This window comes from Stigmatopora argus, chromosome 20 (genome assembly GCF_051989625.1).
Source record: "Stigmatopora argus isolate UIUO_Sarg chromosome 20, RoL_Sarg_1.0, whole genome shotgun sequence".
In the NCBI taxonomy this organism is placed as follows: Eukaryota; Metazoa; Chordata; class Actinopteri; order Syngnathiformes; family Syngnathidae; genus Stigmatopora; species Stigmatopora argus.
Genome location: NC_135406.1, coordinates 10,863,311 through 10,880,145, shown reverse-complemented (window position 1 = coordinate 10,880,145; position 16,835 = coordinate 10,863,311). Strand labels below are relative to the sequence as shown.

At 41.6% G+C, this 16,835-nt stretch overlaps 1 protein-coding gene and 1 long non-coding RNA gene across 9 annotated transcripts in view; one reads left to right on the top strand and one right to left on the bottom strand.

The window, feature by feature from the left end:
• The window catches only part of LOC144065528 (uncharacterized), a 149,661-nt gene that overhangs the window by 126,495 nt on the left and 6,331 nt on the right, over window positions 1-16,835 (bottom strand). The window contains exons 3-8 of one of the 8 annotated variants that reach the window (XM_077588465.1): window positions 16,028-16,802; window positions 15,730-15,813; window positions 15,240-15,431; window positions 15,051-15,171; window positions 9,628-9,876; window positions 5,911-8,611 (exon numbers count right to left, since the gene is read on the bottom strand). In XM_077588465.1, coding sequence (XP_077444591.1) covers window positions 7,209-8,611; window positions 9,628-9,876; window positions 15,051-15,129 — 1,731 coding nt within the window. In that variant the 5' untranslated portion in view covers window positions 15,130-15,171; window positions 15,240-15,431; window positions 15,730-15,813; window positions 16,028-16,802 and the 3' untranslated portion in view covers window positions 5,911-7,208. Of the gene's footprint in view, window positions 8,612-9,627; window positions 9,877-15,050; window positions 15,172-15,239; window positions 15,432-15,729; window positions 16,803-16,835 lie in introns of those variants that run through there. The other 7 variants (XM_077588466.1, XM_077588467.1, XM_077588463.1 and 4 more) reach the window with 7 other exon arrangements.
• LOC144065678 (uncharacterized) lies at window positions 1,164-4,720 on the top strand. The gene is made up of 3 exons (XR_013297262.1): window positions 1,164-1,671; window positions 4,007-4,065; window positions 4,371-4,720. It is a non-coding gene; the product is annotated as an uncharacterized LOC144065678 (long non-coding RNA).

The window sequence follows — 16,835 nt, the reverse complement described above, 5'->3', positions numbered from 1 at the left end:
CCAGTCCCCGGCCGAGGTTCTTGCACTGGTGGTCCTCAAGAGCTCCGTCAGCAGGTGGGAATACCCACGTGCCCTCAGTATATCTGCTTCGATTTGATTGATTAGTTTTGTGAGTCAGCTTGTGAAGTGTGAAGTGATAAGAAGCAGAGTGGCGCAGCGGAAGCGTGGTGGGCCGTGACCGGACGATTCGCCGAAAGACGTTTGGCCGACGGACGTTTGGCCGACGGACAGTTCGCCGAATGGACGTTTCGCCGAAACGGGATTCACGCGCTCGCCCCGCCCCCGGATCGTGTGTGTACAAGTTTTTCAACCTCGGCCGCGGGCCATATACGGCTCGTTACAGATAACATTCATTTAGGAATAACAAGGGCATGTACCGCCCCCGCTGGACATATTTCTAAATACAAGTACATAATACAATGTGCTGCCAATTTTTTATATTTTTTATTTTATCCTTGCATTTAAAGTAGTAGCCATTTGGACACGCAATGTAATTTATCAAACCTGGGGATTGATGTCTGACAATGAGAAAAAACAACACTAGAAGACTTATGTGAAATTCTAAGTGCCTTGGACATACTAGAGGGCTTAGAGAATACCTGAAAATGCAATGGAACACACTTTTACTTCTAGTTTAATTTTAAATAATTTCCCATTATTTTAGGAAATATATATTCAAAATTATTTGGTGAGAACCTTAATTCAGAGATCTCAACGTTTTCTATGCTGGTGTAAATTTTCTGGGGCAAGATTTATGGATTTACAATTTCATTACAGTAGTACTTACTGTTACTACTACTTTATTTTCTCAATTTCTTCTGTCACTTACTGTTCTGCGTGATCTCCAAATGGCTACTACTTTAAACACAAGGATAAAATAAAAAAATATAAAAAATTGGCAGCACATTGTATTATGTACTTGTATTTAGAAATATGTCCAGCGGGGGGCAGTACATGCCCTTGTTATTCCTAAATGAATATTATCTGTAACGGGCCGTATATGGCCCGCGGCCGAGGTTGAAAAACTTGTACACACACGATCTGGGGGCGGGGCGAGCGCGTGAATCCCGTTTCGGCGAAACATCCGTTCGGCGAACTGTCTGTCGGCCAAACGTCCGTCGGCCAAACGTCTTTCGGCGAATTGTCCGAGTACCGTTCTCTTGGCATGCTTGACCGCCTTGCACACCACCAAGGACTTCAAGAGCAAGATTTGTCTATTCTTGAATCCCAGACCTTGAAGGAATACTGCATGAGCTACTCGCCTTGCGACTCGATGCATTCATCAAAAGCAAAGGAGGAGAGATGAAGGTGACATATAAGCAAACTGGACTTGATTCGTGAGCAATGTTTTGCCATCTTGTCATCATGTTCAGTTACCTTCCAGCACGGAGAGATGCATGGTATCATTGGCGTTCTTGGGAATGCCAAGAGTTATATCCAGGACTTTTTAGAGCTGCTCCTACCCTTCTTCACAGCATTGCAGCAGATTTTTAAAATAAGCCAACAGACACTTACAATGGCCACGAGACACTGTTCTCACAGAATACTATATATAGGTATTATAATATGCTCCGTTTGTGTTACGTCTTTTGGACCCAATTGCAGAGAAGCAGGCAAGGAGAAGGAAGGGTACACGGTCGATTGGTCGCCGGTCTTTTGGTCGCCCGGAAGGTAAGTGATAATTACCATTTAAATCATTGCTCAAATTCCCTAATTACAAACTGCGAATTACTATTTAGTCATACTTAATGCCGTATTAATTATTAGGCTAAAGAAAAGCTCCAAATTTCCTGGACTTTTATTGTTTTTTGTTGGAGAACTTGTTAAGACCCTGACTGACGTCCCTTCCTAAGGGGACAACTCATGTATATACAAACTCTTATACACTCACACATCGGCTCAGTGAAACTGCTCATGGCCATTGTTGGCTTTTATTGATGCGTATACCGTGTTATTTTACCTTGTTTTGTCACCGGTCTTTTGGTCGTCGGTCTTTTGGTCGTCGGTCTTTTGGTCGTCGGTCTTTTGGTCGTCGGTCTTTTGGTCGTCGGTCTTTTGGTCGCCGGTCTTTTGGTCGCCTGTTGTCGTGGTCGGGGCGACCAAAAGACCGCGACCAATCGACCGCACACGGAAGGAAGTAGTACTCAAATGAAACTTTAATAACTTAGACTGGAGGCAATACACTAACAAAAGACTTGGCGTCAAATAACAAAACCAAACCTGACGAGGGGAGACACAGGAAAGCGAGGAGTGAGGCACGTCACGTTGGATTGAGGTAATGTGGAAACATGGCATGGTAATCAGCAGACGATCCAACAATGACAAAACAGTCTGTGGGATTTAAATAGACTGACATGGGTTGACGAGACAATTCGGAACACCGGGGAAACACAAGAGGGAGGAAGGATACACCAGGGGTGGAGACAGGACAGCTGAACACAATGGGCAATCACTCGGACAGGACACCAGGGGGGGTGGGGGGGGGAGCATAACAAAACCAAACAACCCTAACAGTTTGTCTGTTGTGTACTAAAGCAAGTTTAAGATTACATCCATGTTCATTTCAGTGAGCTGTTTATGTTGTGTTTCATTATGTTAGGGGACTTTCATGAGACAAAATAAAAGGTGATGTTGAATTAATTTCTTGCTAATGGGGTTCAGGTTTACAGAAGCTGATCACATTCACCTTGAAAATAAAATAAAGTCCTGCCCGTTTTTCAAATTAATTCATCTTTGGTGTTGTTTTTTTGAATTCTTTTCTTCTTCGTTTTTCAGATTAATTTATTGTCTGACGGTGTTTTTCTTTGTGTTTCAAATGTATTTTTGGCGTTATGTTTTTGAATTATTTTTTTCGTGTTTGTTTTTCATTTTTATTTTTTTTCTCCTCAGCCTGGCCAACAGCAGAAGAATTTTTTTTAAAAAAAAAACGAGCAAGCAGCAGTTATTGACATATTTGGAAGTCTCGCGTGGACTGCGTCCCCCAAATTCTAGACAGGAGGACCCGTGCTCGTGTACACATCTACTTCCATTCAGCACAATGAAGTTTTATCCAGCTATGAGGCGAAGGCAGTGCGAGACAGCCCAGTCATCTAGTTACCTTAATGACAAGTACGCTTCTAAGTTTCCTCTCGTATAGAATTTGAAACCCCTCTTCTTGGCCAGTCTGTAGTCAAACATTCATTTGGAAGGAAAACTTAAAGCATCACACAACAAATCCACACAGGCGCAAAGAACTTTTTAAACATTCAGTAAGAGAGCAACTTTTTTGCTCAGTTTGTTGCCAATGTTTTATTCCTAAGGATAGGAATTTCTTTTCTCATATATAAATGTAATTTTCGATTGTTTTCATTTTTTTTACCGGTCTTGTTCAGTTGTTTTTTTAACTGGTACTGCATTTTCTTTTTTTTGAGAACATGCTCTCAAAGTGTATGAAACTAGAATACAATTAAACGCTTGTTGTTAATATTAGAAATAGATGACAAAGAAAAATGGACTATATGTAATATAATGCATTTTCCTATTTGACAATTTTCTGTTCCTTTTTCACAATGAATTTTAGGCCTTACCTGACATGTTTCGCTGTATTACTTCCGCCTTCATCAGAATGTCAAGGCATTTGCGGGACGTGCTTCAAAAAACAATTCGTTTTTATCAAATTCCGATCTTGTGAAAATGATGCGATCAGGCCCGATGTCTGATCAATTCCGATCGGATTTTTGATTAGGAGGCATACCTTGGAAGAATATGAGAAAAGGTCACTTTTACAGAATTAAGAATTTTCAAGAACAATTTTTTCACAGCAATGGTAACATTTGGAAGCGGGGTAGTTTGCTTCTATAAAAAAAAGAACTTTTGTGAGTAGCAGAGAATGGTTTCGATCCATTGACCTCTGGGTTATGGAACGAGTACATTTACAAGAAAAAAACTCAATGTGAGTCATCCTTTACCACATCGGACCGATGCAGTATCCTCCATAAAAATGTTCATCATGCCATTTCTTCTATAGATGGCAGAAAACCTTGAGGAGACAAATACCAAGACGGCTAAGCTCCACAAGACGCCAAGGTAGGAAGCAGGAAAACTTCATACAATTCAAGAGGCATCTTGGTTCAGGACAAGTGACAAAAAGAATTGCTTTTATAATGAATAATAATCCAAATATGTGATTGGCATCCTCAGCCAGTTTTCATTTGACTAAGTACCTTTTTAAAAGTCTTTTTCAATATCATTGTAATATTTACTGAAATGAACAGTTGAATTATAAAGACTACATTCGACGTGCACTGGATTGGAAGTCATGTGAAAAGTGGAAAAGCAACATTACACAAGCCCATGTCTATAGGAGTAACGGAACAAATTGTGTCCGGCAGGTCAGCGAGAACCATTGAGGCCATGTCGCTGTCCATTGTTTCGCAACCATGGTGTCTTCTAACAGTCGATGGTCCAAAACGGAGCATGGTTTGACTTTTTCAGATTGGACACAATAAACATCAAGTGATGGAGAATAAAACAAAGATTGAGTTATGGTGAGCTTCCAATACTTGGCCAACATGTATTCTCGTACAAAGGGCCCAAAGCCTTTAGCTGAGTGAGGAGATATCATGGAAACGTGGATGAGATGGTGATATGGTGGGATCTGGTGGGTTATTCTTTATGTACCATTTTAATTGTTCATCAGACAAATGTGTATTGAAAGCCACTCCGGGTTACCAATAAACAAATTGCCACAATGTATTTTCCAAGTGTGTCCTTCAATTGTTTGGAACGAATTAGTATAGACCTCATTACCTTGCCTATCATCGTAGAGTGTGCAATGCAAGCAGTCAGAAACCAAGTCATAGGTACGTAGGTTCCGTACCCAGGGCAGCCACAAAGGCCAGCAGCGTTCGGCTTGTTTCCAGCCGTCTGTGTCAATGCGAGCCCAGTAGATGTCAGCAAAGATTGGGGCAGTTGCTTGTTGGTGCCTTGCAGGAGAGTCTTGGAGTTGTGGAAGCTGGAACTCTGGACGCCAATCGGGATTGCAAAAGAATGAGAGCCCATCTGGTAAGTGTAGATTTAGTCCGTCTGCATTTGATGAAAGGACACATCTTGATAAGAAGGTCCCGGCCCATCAATTTGACAGGGCACTTCGGAGCATAGATGAAGGAATGAGTGAGAGTCAGTGAGTCACACTTAGTGGCTACCAGGGAAGTTAAAGGCAGGATGACCTCTTCACCCTTGGATCCTTGTTTGGTCTAACTAAGGAGCAAAGCATTTACTCCGTTGCAAGCAGATGTACTAAAATGACTTTTCTAATGTTAACAAGCTAAGTAAAGCAAAGCATTCTTCATTGCGAGCAAATATATAATAATGTAAGACTAATAACCCTAACAGTATATTTTTAATAGAATTGAACCCCCATCTCCCCCCCTGTTTGCAAGGATTAATATATTAACAGGGCAATTAAGCCACATAAAATGCATGCTAATCAAGAACTCCAAATTCGTTCAATAATGTGTATCACGCAGTTGTTTGAAATGAATAATACCCCAATATAGTAGTTTTTGCAAACATTTAACATTACATTTTCTTTATAGTTTGTCTATCATATCCTATAAAAGTTTCTTACTCATTTTTTCCAATAGTTACACATGAAATAAAAATCTATTTGCATTTCTACCAATTATCCCCTTCAACATCAAAAAGATAAAAACAATTAACCGTTAATTTCAGACATGAAGTTACCGTATTTTCACACCTGTAGAAAGAAAACAATCTTTTATATGTTAATTTGTCAAATTGTTCAAATTAATGTATTCATTTTCCTCTTAGTTTTAAATCTTAGCAAATAACGCTTCTCTTTTTTGTCACCTCTGAATTTGGAAGGCTGATTTTGTCAACACAAAGACCCAAAAAGTATTTTGCACCAAAAAGAGAGCTTTATTGGAATTACCAAAAAGATTACACGTTATATATACTGCAGTAAATCGGTTTAAAAACACAATTCATCTTATAATATGACAAAAGTATAAGGACATTGTACTACTTATTTATTTTGAGCAAATTCATGGTCTTTCACACCATATTTCTACTAAAGTTTCTTAGAACTTAGATTCAATATATCAATTATTTTCATTAAAATGTATCATGTTTGAATAAGACTCAATATTCTTATTGGATTTGCTAGCAAATTCAATAGACAAAAACTGCTATTTTTCAAATTTCTTAGGCATTTCTCTAACTGTGAAGACATGTTTCATGTTATTTAGATCACATTAATGATTATTTACTTTGTAATTTCGTAATTTAGGCTCTACTATTTTGGATAGAATTGTGAAGCAAATAAAATCTTCAACGACACTCAATTATCTTATAACAGTAATACCTTGACATACAAGTTCCAACATACAAGAAATTTGAGAAACGAGGAAATTTCTGAGCAAATTTTGGCCTTCAGATACGAGACAAATTTGAGATATGAGCACACCAGATGGTTCCCAATTGTGAGTCGGTGGTAAATTAGAACAATAAAGCTGTTTTTCCGTTGTATCATCCTGTTTTTTTTTTTTTTTAGGATGGAAACGGATTAATTTGTATTTTGTTCATTTCTATGGGAAGATTTGACTTGAGATACAAGTAAATTGACATATTAGCTCGATCACGCAGTAAGCTCGTATCTTAATGTATTACTGTATTTGCATCGTGTGGATCGATATTACACATTAAAAAGTGTAAACAAGAGTTTCAGAATGCAAAATACAATTATACTTCGATTACAATGATCTTTCATACAGAAATTGATAAAGCAAGCAAAGCCGTCATTGGCCACTAGCTGCTTAACACAACACATTTGCGTCTTTTAAGTCTATCCTTAGAACTAAATAAATCACTGGCAAGAATCTGAGCAGGAAAAGGGTTTCTGACCGATCTGGGTAATTGTGTTTTTAAGATATTCCTGCCACAAAGAGGAAAAAGGGGCTTTTCTCCTGTGCGGGTTGTTAAGTCTTCTTTTCAGGTTTCCTTATGTGAAAATGTTGGGACATTAACAAGGCCTGGGAAAGGTTTTTTAATTGGGCTGTTGTAGCGAAGCTGTGGCCACAGACTGAGGAGGAAAACATTGTTCTCCAGTGTGGGTTAATAAGTGTTCTTTTGAGCTTCTCCTTTGGGAAAATGTTCGACCACAAACTGAGCAGGAAAATGGGTTTTCACCAGTGTTTGTTCATGCATGACTATTTAAGCTTCTCTTCTGTGTGAATGTTGGGCCACACACTGAGCAGGAAAATGTATTTTTTGCCAGCGTAGGTTCTTGTGTGTCTTTCTAAGTGGCGCTTTTGAGAAAAGGTTTTACCGCAAACTGAACACGAAAATGGTTTTTCACCAGTGTGGGTTCTTATGTGGGTTTTTAAGCCTTCCTTGTGTGTGAATCTTTGACCACAAACTGAACAAAGAAATGGTTTTTCACCAGTGTGTGTTCTTGCATGATAAATTAAGTGTCCCTTCTGTGTGAATCTTCGACCACAAACTGAACACGGAAATGGTTTTTCACCAGTGTGTGTTCTTGCATGACTATTTAAGTTTCCTTTACGTGTGAATCTTTGACAACAAACTGAACACGAAAATGGTTTTTCACCAGTGTGTATTTTTGCATGACAGATTAAACTTGACTTCCATGTAAATCTTTGACCACAAACTGAACACGAAAATGGTTTTTCACCAGTGTGTGTTCTTGCATGACTAATTAAGTGTCCCTTCCGTGTAAATCTTTGACCACAAACTGAGCAGGAAAATGGTTTTTCACCAATGTGTGTTCTTGCATGACTATTTAAGTGTCCCTGGTGTGTGAATGTTTTACCACAAACTGTACATAAGGGTTTCTCCCCAGTGTGGCTCCGAATATGGGTTTTCAAAGTAGACTTTTTCCCAAAAGTTTTCCCACACTGAAAGCATTTGCAGAGTTTGTCGCCACTGGGATTTTTCTTAACATCTTCAACATCATCATCGACAAAAAGCAAATCATTGCCATCTGATAAAGGAGCAATTAAATTTTCTGCTCGCCATCCTTCCATTGAGCTGCCGCTCAGAAGCTCCGCCCCTCTGTTGGCCACGGCCAGATCATCTTCACTCTTGAAAGGCTCACCAGTTGACCATTTGACACATTCCTCGTTTTTAATTGGAGGTTGCTCTTCTCTTTTGCACTGTTGAGGGAACTCTGGCTCCTCCTCTACCATTTGGGTCCATGTTGAGGCATTTTCAGGCTCCACCCCTACGCTGGCCACGCCCAGATCACCCCACTTCACGGACTCACCAGGTGACCAGGTGACATAATCTTCCTCATTTTTGATTGGAAATTGCTCATCTATCATTGTTTGTTCAGAGAACTCTGGCTCCTCCTCTTTAATTTGGAGCCATGAGGTGTTTGCAGGCTCCACCTCTCCACTGGCCCAGGCCAGATCATCTTGCCTCGTCAAGGCCTCATCAGGTGACCAGGTCACATCATCATCCTCCTTTTGGATTGGAAGTTGCTCTTCTCTCATTTGTTGTTGAGGGAACTCTAGCTCCTCCTCTTTGATTTGGGGGAGCTCTTTAAGGCCAACAAACTCTTGCCCATCAGGACTAAGATTTTCCCTGACACCTGCATAGACAAAAAGATAATATGTATCACTACATGTAGTCAAAAATGGGAAATATTTTTGTTCTTACTTTTACAAGTTTATTATCACAGCATGGTTGATTATTTCACAATAAGATATGCCAGAAAAGTCACATTTTAGGTTTGATTCAGTCATCCGGTACACAATTTAAAGACAAAATAGTGGTGACAATAAGATTATGTTGATTATTTAAAATATATTATCCTCTTCATTTATTGTTATTCATCACATAAACCTCCAAAATTATTAAATAATCTAGTTTTGCACACTGACCTAATGTCACAAAACGGCTTCCGGTTCGAGTGATGCGAAAATAAGTAGTGTTTTTAATTGCATTATTTTATGAGCAGGTAAATGATTTTTCACCAGTATGGGTTCTTGAGTGGGATATTAAATATTGCTGATGCGGAAAGGATTGACCACAAATTGAGCATGAAATTGGTTTTTCACCGGTGTGGGTTCTTGTGTGGGATTTTAAATATTGCTGATGAGAAAAGGCCTGACCACAAACTGAGCACGAAAATGGTCTTTCACCATTGTGGGCCATTTGGTGCGTTTTTAAGCTTTTCTTAAATGGGAATGCTTGACCACAAACTGAGCAAGAAAATGGATTTTCACCAGTGTGTTCTTTAGTGGCCTTTTAAGTAGTTCTTTTGAGAGAAAGTTTTACCACAAATCGAGCATGAAAATGCTTTTTCACCAGTGTGGCTTCTTATGTGGGTTTTTAAGTGTTCGATTTGAGAAAAGTCTTTACAACCACACTGAGCACAAAAATGGTTTCCCACAAGTGTAGCTCCTCGTGTTTTCAAAGTAGACTTTGTCCCAAAGGTTTTCCCACACAGAGTTTTCTTAAGACCTTCATCGTCATTAGGCACGTTGTCGCCATCTGGTGGAGGAGCGAAGACATTGTCTGCTTGCATTCTTTTTGAGCCGCAGTTCACAGTCTGCGCCGCTCTGTTGGCCCCGAACAGATTATTTTCCCTCTTGAATGGCTCACCAGTTGACCCGGTGACATTTTGCTGCTCCTTTTTGATTGGAGATTGGTCTTCTCTCTTGTGTTGTTGTTGAGGGAACTCTGGCTCCTCCTCTTTAATTTGGGGCCATGCTGAGGCGTTTGCAGGCTCTGCCCCTTCGCTGGCCATGCCCAAATCTTCCTTTTTCATGGAATCACCTGGGGACCAGGTGAAATGATCTTCCTCCTTTTTGATTGGAAGTTGCTCATCTCTCATTTTTTGTTGAGGGAACCCTGCAAAGACACGAAGATAAATGATGAAACATTTTCCAATTAAAATGACTAAATTTCTTGTTCACAGAAATGAAACCAAACGGAAAAGGGCACCATACATTCATTTCGTCACTGTTACGGCTGTCAGCCTGGGTATACATTATGTCCTGGGTTGTATTGGTTTTGTTTTGCAGTTGCCTTTATCTGTTTAGCTGTGGCAGAGCACTGCCCAGGCCAACACAGCTGTGACGACTTCCCACTTATCCCTCCTCCAATCACGGTCCACATCCTACCCGTACTTAAACCCTCCTATTTTGCAGTTCTGGGCTCGCCTGTCTGGCATCTACAGTGTTTTATGCAGTGCTCTGTTGGGGATGCGGGAGCAGGGAGAGGGACAGGAACAGGCTGAATAAGCTGGTCAGGAGGGCCAGCTCTGTTCTGGGCTGTCCTCTGGACTCTGTGGAGGAAGTGGGAGAGCGGAGAATGCTGACCAGGATGATGTCCATCATGGACAGCACCTCCCACCCCTGCATGAGTCTGTGGAGTCCCTCCGAAGCTCCTTTAGCAATAGACTGCGGCACCCTCATTGCAGGAAGGAGCGCTTCCGCAGATCCTTCCTCCCATCAGCTGTCAGGCTCTTTAACAAAAAAATGGCTGAGTGTTGAGACCAACCGTATGCATGCATGTATATTTATGTGTATGTATGTATATATGTGCTAAGCAACACGCTTATTTATATATTTATTCATGTATTTATTTATTAACTTACTTTTACCTATCTATGTCTAAAATGCCTTTCCTATTCCTGCATCCTCACCCTCATGCCACTGTGACAACAAAATTTCCCGAATACGGGATGAATAAAGTTATCCAATCCAATCCAATCGTGACCGGACGTTTCGTCGAAAGACGTTTGGTCCCCGGACATTTGGTCTACCAGACGTTTGGTCGACCGGACGTTTGGTAGAACAGACGTTTGGTAGAATAAACGTTTGGTCGCCGGGTTAGCTCGCTGTCAAATTATAACAGAGTTTACTGTTCAAATTTTGATATTAGATATTAAACTCTCTCTCATGATTATAATTTTGAGAGCTAGTTTCAACAGTAACAACCCGGCGACCCAACGCCCGGTCGACCCAACGCCCGGTCGACCCAACGCCCGGTCGACCCAACGCCCGGTCGACCCAACGTCCGGTCGACCCAACGTCCGAGTACCGTCTGGCATGCAGGTGCTAAGGCAGTGGAGTCCTTGGATTGGATAACGTTACTTATCCCTTATTCGGGAAATTTCGTTGTCACAGTAGCAAGAGAGTGAGGATGCAGAAATAGGAAGGCATTTTAGACATAAATAGATAGGTAATTGTAGTATATTGATATTATAACTGTTAGTTGCATCAGGTTAAACAAGAGTGTTTAACCACTGCCACCTAGTGGCCATTGTGTAGTACAGTGACCTGGATGTTGACATGTTTTGGAGGTGGTCTGTGTGTTGCAATAAAGAGCTACACACGGGTACAAGTTGGCTCCGCCGTCTAATGCTGTTATGGATATATTAACAGTTATATAAAAGTGCAAAGCTATCACAGTGGCGACGAGGATGGAATCCCTTTCAAGCCGGTAGGGATTACCCGTTTCAGAACTCGGAAATTAAGGCATTACACGGAGGTAACGGGACTTTGCAAACTAGCATTAGCAAGAGTTGCTAAGCTAAAGTCTGCGGTGCATCCTGGCCAGATTCATTGGAAATCTTGGAGAATACAAGGAAGGTCAAGAAGACTTTGAGTCCTACTTGGAGAGGTTTGAGCAATGGATGATCGTAAACGAAGTGGAGGAAGGTAAACAAGCCAACGTTTTCCTGTCTGTAATAGGTGCTGAAGCCTACGGACTGTTAAAAAACCTCTGCATACCAGATAAGCCAAGTAGCCTCTCATATGATGTGCTAAGCGGAAAATTATCATGGGTCATATCACTTGAATGCCGTGTATCCCACACTTACTTTCGGAAATTGGAAGGAAATGACAGTACAGGTCATGTTAGAAGGAACTCCTCTAGAGATGCAACTTGACACAGGAGCTGCTGTAACACTTGTTTGTGAAAAAGTGTATAAGAAGCATCTCTCTCATCTGCCTTTGAAAGTAAGTAAAGTGCAGCTGTCGACATTTTCTGGAGAACATTCCTTTGATGGGACAAGTGACTGTCAAGGCAAAATATGGAAACCAGAGTGGTGATCTACCACTAGTGATCGTAAAAGGTGACACACCAGCCATCCTTGGCCATAACTGGCTCACAAACTTCAAACTAGACTGGGCAAGCATCTTCTCGGTTATACCAGCAAGGGGCTGTAACAACGCAGATGTGGAGGCCGTGTTGCAGAGACATAAAGCAGTGTTTTCTGAGGAGCTAGGCACTATTCGTGATTTTAAGGCCAACATTACAGTAAAGCCAAATACCAAACCGGTCTTCAGGAAGGCCAGACCAGTGCCGTATGCATTAAAGAATGCAGTTGAGAAGGAGTTAAATCGCCTAGAAAAAGCTGGCATTATCTCAAAGAAAGAACAGTCAGTGGGCCGCGCCAATAGTAGTGGTACCCAAGCAATGTTCCCTCTAAGCTGCGCGCGTGCGCAATTGCGCACTACTCTCGTCTTCTCTGCGCACAGCAAATCATATGGCGCGCACAATTTATTTATTTTTTTTTTGCCCATGATGGCGCCGTTCACGCGCCAGTAGCTCTGTCCACTCTTGTTTTTCGTGTTTTACAGCCCTTCGATCAAGCGGTGAAATCGGGTGAGAACTGTCTAAATCTGCTGTGTGTGTGGTTGTGCGTGCGTGTCTCGTATGTGTGATCGTTTGTCTTCAACCTACACAATGGACTATAGTAAATGGAAATTAGCCCTCGGCTACAATCTTACATATATATGTTCATTAAAATGAATATAAATATGTTCATTAATATGTGTTCTCCCTTATTAAATAAATCAAAGCAAAATCATGGAAAAATATTGCATATAAATGAAAACTTGACTATCTCAAGTTCAGCAGAAAAGTCATATGAACGAGAATGAGAAGTGAGGAGAGATGTACAAAATACAGTAAAATTTAAGTCTGATTTGTGCATATTCTAATGGCATTTATGAAGATGTTTTATTCATAGATATTTTTTCATTCATTTTCTGAACCGCTTTATCACTTGCGGGGGGTGCTGGAGCCTATCCCTGCTGACTTTGGGCCAGGGGCGGGGGACACCCTGTATTGGTGGCCAGCCGATCGCAGGGCACAAGGAGACGGACAGCCATGCACACTCAGACCCATACCTAGGGGCAATTTTAGTGTCCAATCAGCCTGCCCTACAATGCATCTTTTTGGGATGTGGGAGGAAAACGGAGTACTAAGAGAAAACCCACACAGGCCCAGGGAGAATATGCAAAATCAACACAGGTGGACCAACCTGGATTTGAACCCAGGACCCCAGAGCTGTGAGACCGACGCACGAACCACTCATCCGCTGGGCCGCCCATTCATAGATATTAATTATTACATTTTATTATTACTCAATCATTTAGGTGTGGTAGACATGCACGTGCTTACGGCAGGTGTGATACTGGTGTGTGCCCATAGCGAGCAATGATGATGTTGCTCACACCGGTACTCAGTGTGCTCAGAAAGGTTGTCTTTCTGCCCAGACAAACAAAAAATTAGAGGGAAAATTGTACCCAAGGCAGACAAGTCAATTCATATCTGCGGAGACTATAAGGTAACAGTAAATCAGAGTTCGGAAGAGGGGACCTATCCACTACCACATGTTGAAGACCTTTTTGCCACCCTAGCTGGAGGCATTCTTTTCAGCAAGTTAGACTTGTCTCATGCTTACCAACAGCTGGAGTTAAAAAAAAGACTCAGAAAAGTATTTGACAAATACTCACAAAGGACTGTACGTGTACCATAGACTTTGATATGGAGTGTCCAGTGCTCATATGTTTCAGAATGTGATGGACCAGATCCTCCAAAGCTTGGAGCATGTGACCTGTTTTTTGGATGACATATTGGTCACAGGAAAAACCAGATCTGAGCACCTGGGGAATCTGGAGGAGGTACTGAGCCGCCTGGAGAGCTACGGGGTGTAAGTGAAAAGAGCAAAATGTGACTTCATGCAGGAGAAAGTAGAATACCTGGGGAATCTGATAGATAAGGAGGGACTGCACCCCACTGAGACAAAAGTTGCAGCCATCGTTAATGCACCCCAGCCTACAAACGTCACAGAGCTACAGTCTTTTCTAGGACTATTAAACTATTATGGTCGGTTCATGAAAGACCTATCAACGGTGCTGCAGCCGCTATATCAACTGCTAAAGAAGGAAGTTGAGTGTAAATGGACTCCTAAATGTGCAGCAGCATTAAAAGATGCAAAAGAACAGTTAGCAAAAAACTCAGTAGTAGTTCACTATGACACCAAGAAACCCCTGAGATTAGCTTCAGATGCATCCCCTTATGGGATAGGGGCGGTCATGTCTCACATAATGGAAAATGGTGATGAGAAAACGATCGCATTTGCGTCGCGTCTTTGACAGAGGCAGAAAGCAAATACAGTCAGATAGAGAAAGAGGCTTTGGCCATAATTTCTGGCGTGACCAAATTTCATAAATATTTATATGGCCGCAAGTTCAGTTTAATAAATGACCACAAGCCCCTTCTTGTCATTTTGGGACCAAAGTCTGAAATTTCCACTTCAGCTGCTCTGCAAATGCAGCGCTGGGCGCGGAGACTGATGGCTTATGTCTACAGTATAGAGTACAGAACGTCAGCAGAAAATGCCAACGCAGATGCGTTATCTAGACTGCCGGGGAAGGAAAAGGATAATACAGCGGAGGAAAACTGCATTTTCTATTTCTCAGTAGTGGATGAGCTTCCCGTGCAGGCTACAGAGATCGCACAGAGCACTCTCAAGGACCCAGTCCTATGCAAAGTACTGGAGCTGTCTCGGTCTGGATGGCCAAGTCATAACAAGGACGAGAGACTGAAACCAGATCTCGCTCGAGTGGTGGAAGCAAAACAACGGAAGCAGAAACACTATCATGATAAAACCGCCTCCAACCTGAGACATCTGTCTGAGGGTGACTCAGTCCTGATCCGGAATTTCCGTGGAGGAAATGAGGTGGACAAAAGGAACAGTGGAAAAGAGACTCGGACCAGTCACCTACCTGGTATGGAATGGAGTGAGCCGACGCTCGATCCACATTGATCATCTGCTGTACAACCAACCGTCCAGACCAGAGACATTGGAGTTTCCGGAGGAGCAGCTGGACGTCACAAACAACTACCCTGTGGTGGTTCACGCAGATGAGGGGGGGAAGGCACACCTGGAGCAGTAGGTGGTAGCCCATACTCACCTGAAGAGACACATGTAACATCTTCACCAGGCTCAGTGGCCTGTGACAAGACAGTTACACCTGCCAACCGAGCAGTCAGTTCCCCAGAGGTCTTTAGGCGCAGGTACCCAGTGAGAGATAGAGCACCTCCGAAGCGACTGAATTTGTGATCGGTCAGTTGTGAGGAACATTGTTCCTAAAATAAAAGAGTTCCTGTTCATACAAAAATGTGAAAAAGAATTCCTGAGATTGGAATGTCAAAAGACGGAAATATTGGGTCTAATGGTTGTGTTAGCAGTAATAATTAAGTTACAATTTGAGAAGTAAAGTTATTTTAAAAAAGTTCATGAGGCAAAGATAATTTTTGAAGTTGAGTGTTAAGTCTTAATAGGAACTTCATAGTTAAAGGGGAGGAGTGTAGTATATTGATACTATAACTGTTGGTTAAATCAGGTTATACAAGAGTGTTTAACCACTGTCACCTAGTGGCCATTTTGTAGTACAACGTTACCTGGATGTTGACATGTTTTGAAGGTGGTCTGAGTGTTGCAATAAAGAGCTACACACGGGTACAAGTTGACTCCGCCGTCTAATTCTGTTATGGATATATTAACAGTTATATAAAAGTGCAAAGCTATCACAGTAATAAGTTAATAAATAAATACATGAATAAATATATAAATAAAGAAGTTGCTGAAATACATATATATACAAACAAATTTAAATTAACTTGGATTAATATATACAGACACACTCAAAAATATGTTTAATGTAACTTTACACAAAACTGAATTCTATTTTTTTTTTACCTTCATTCTGGCCGGGTTAGTTGTTTGCCACACTACCACCCTCATGTTCGCTATCGATGGGCTGTATACTTCATTACCCAGAAAGCCCTCTTTTTGCCCATGCATGCGCGTTGTGCGTTTCCTGGTGGATGCGTAGGAAAAACGAGTCCGAATAAATCGTTCAGTGCTCGTAGATATCTGTTATATACGAAAGAGATGCAGCAAAAAAAGACAGTGCGCTACACTGATAAACAGCCTCTTATGTCATGGCCACCTGGCTTGGTCGCATCTCGAAATTTTGATTGTATCGGGGCGAATTATTCGATAAAAAATTTCATCGTACCTCGAGCATGTCGTAGGTAAAGCTGATCGTAGGTCGAGGTACCACTGTATATACATACATGTACATACACATATACATACATACATATATAAGCACATATATACATAGATTCACATAGATGTATATACATGCATACGGTAGCTCTTAACACTCAGCCATGTGTTTTGTTAAAGATCCTGACAGCTGATGGGAGGAAGGATCTGCGGAAGCGCTCCTTCCTGCAGTGAGGGTGCAGCAGTCTATTGCTGTAAGAGCTTCGGAGGGACTCCACAGACTCATGCAGGGGGTGGGAGGTGCTGTCCATGATGAACATCATCCTGGTCAGCATCTTCCGCTCTCCCACTTCCTCCACGCCCACGCCTTAACACAGGCGGTGTAGTGGACATTTCCATAGGCGGCGTTACTGGAAAATTCCATTTAGTTACAAAAAAAGCATGGCGTCTTGGCTTTGTTCTAAAGAGAGTACATTTAATAATAATACTAATA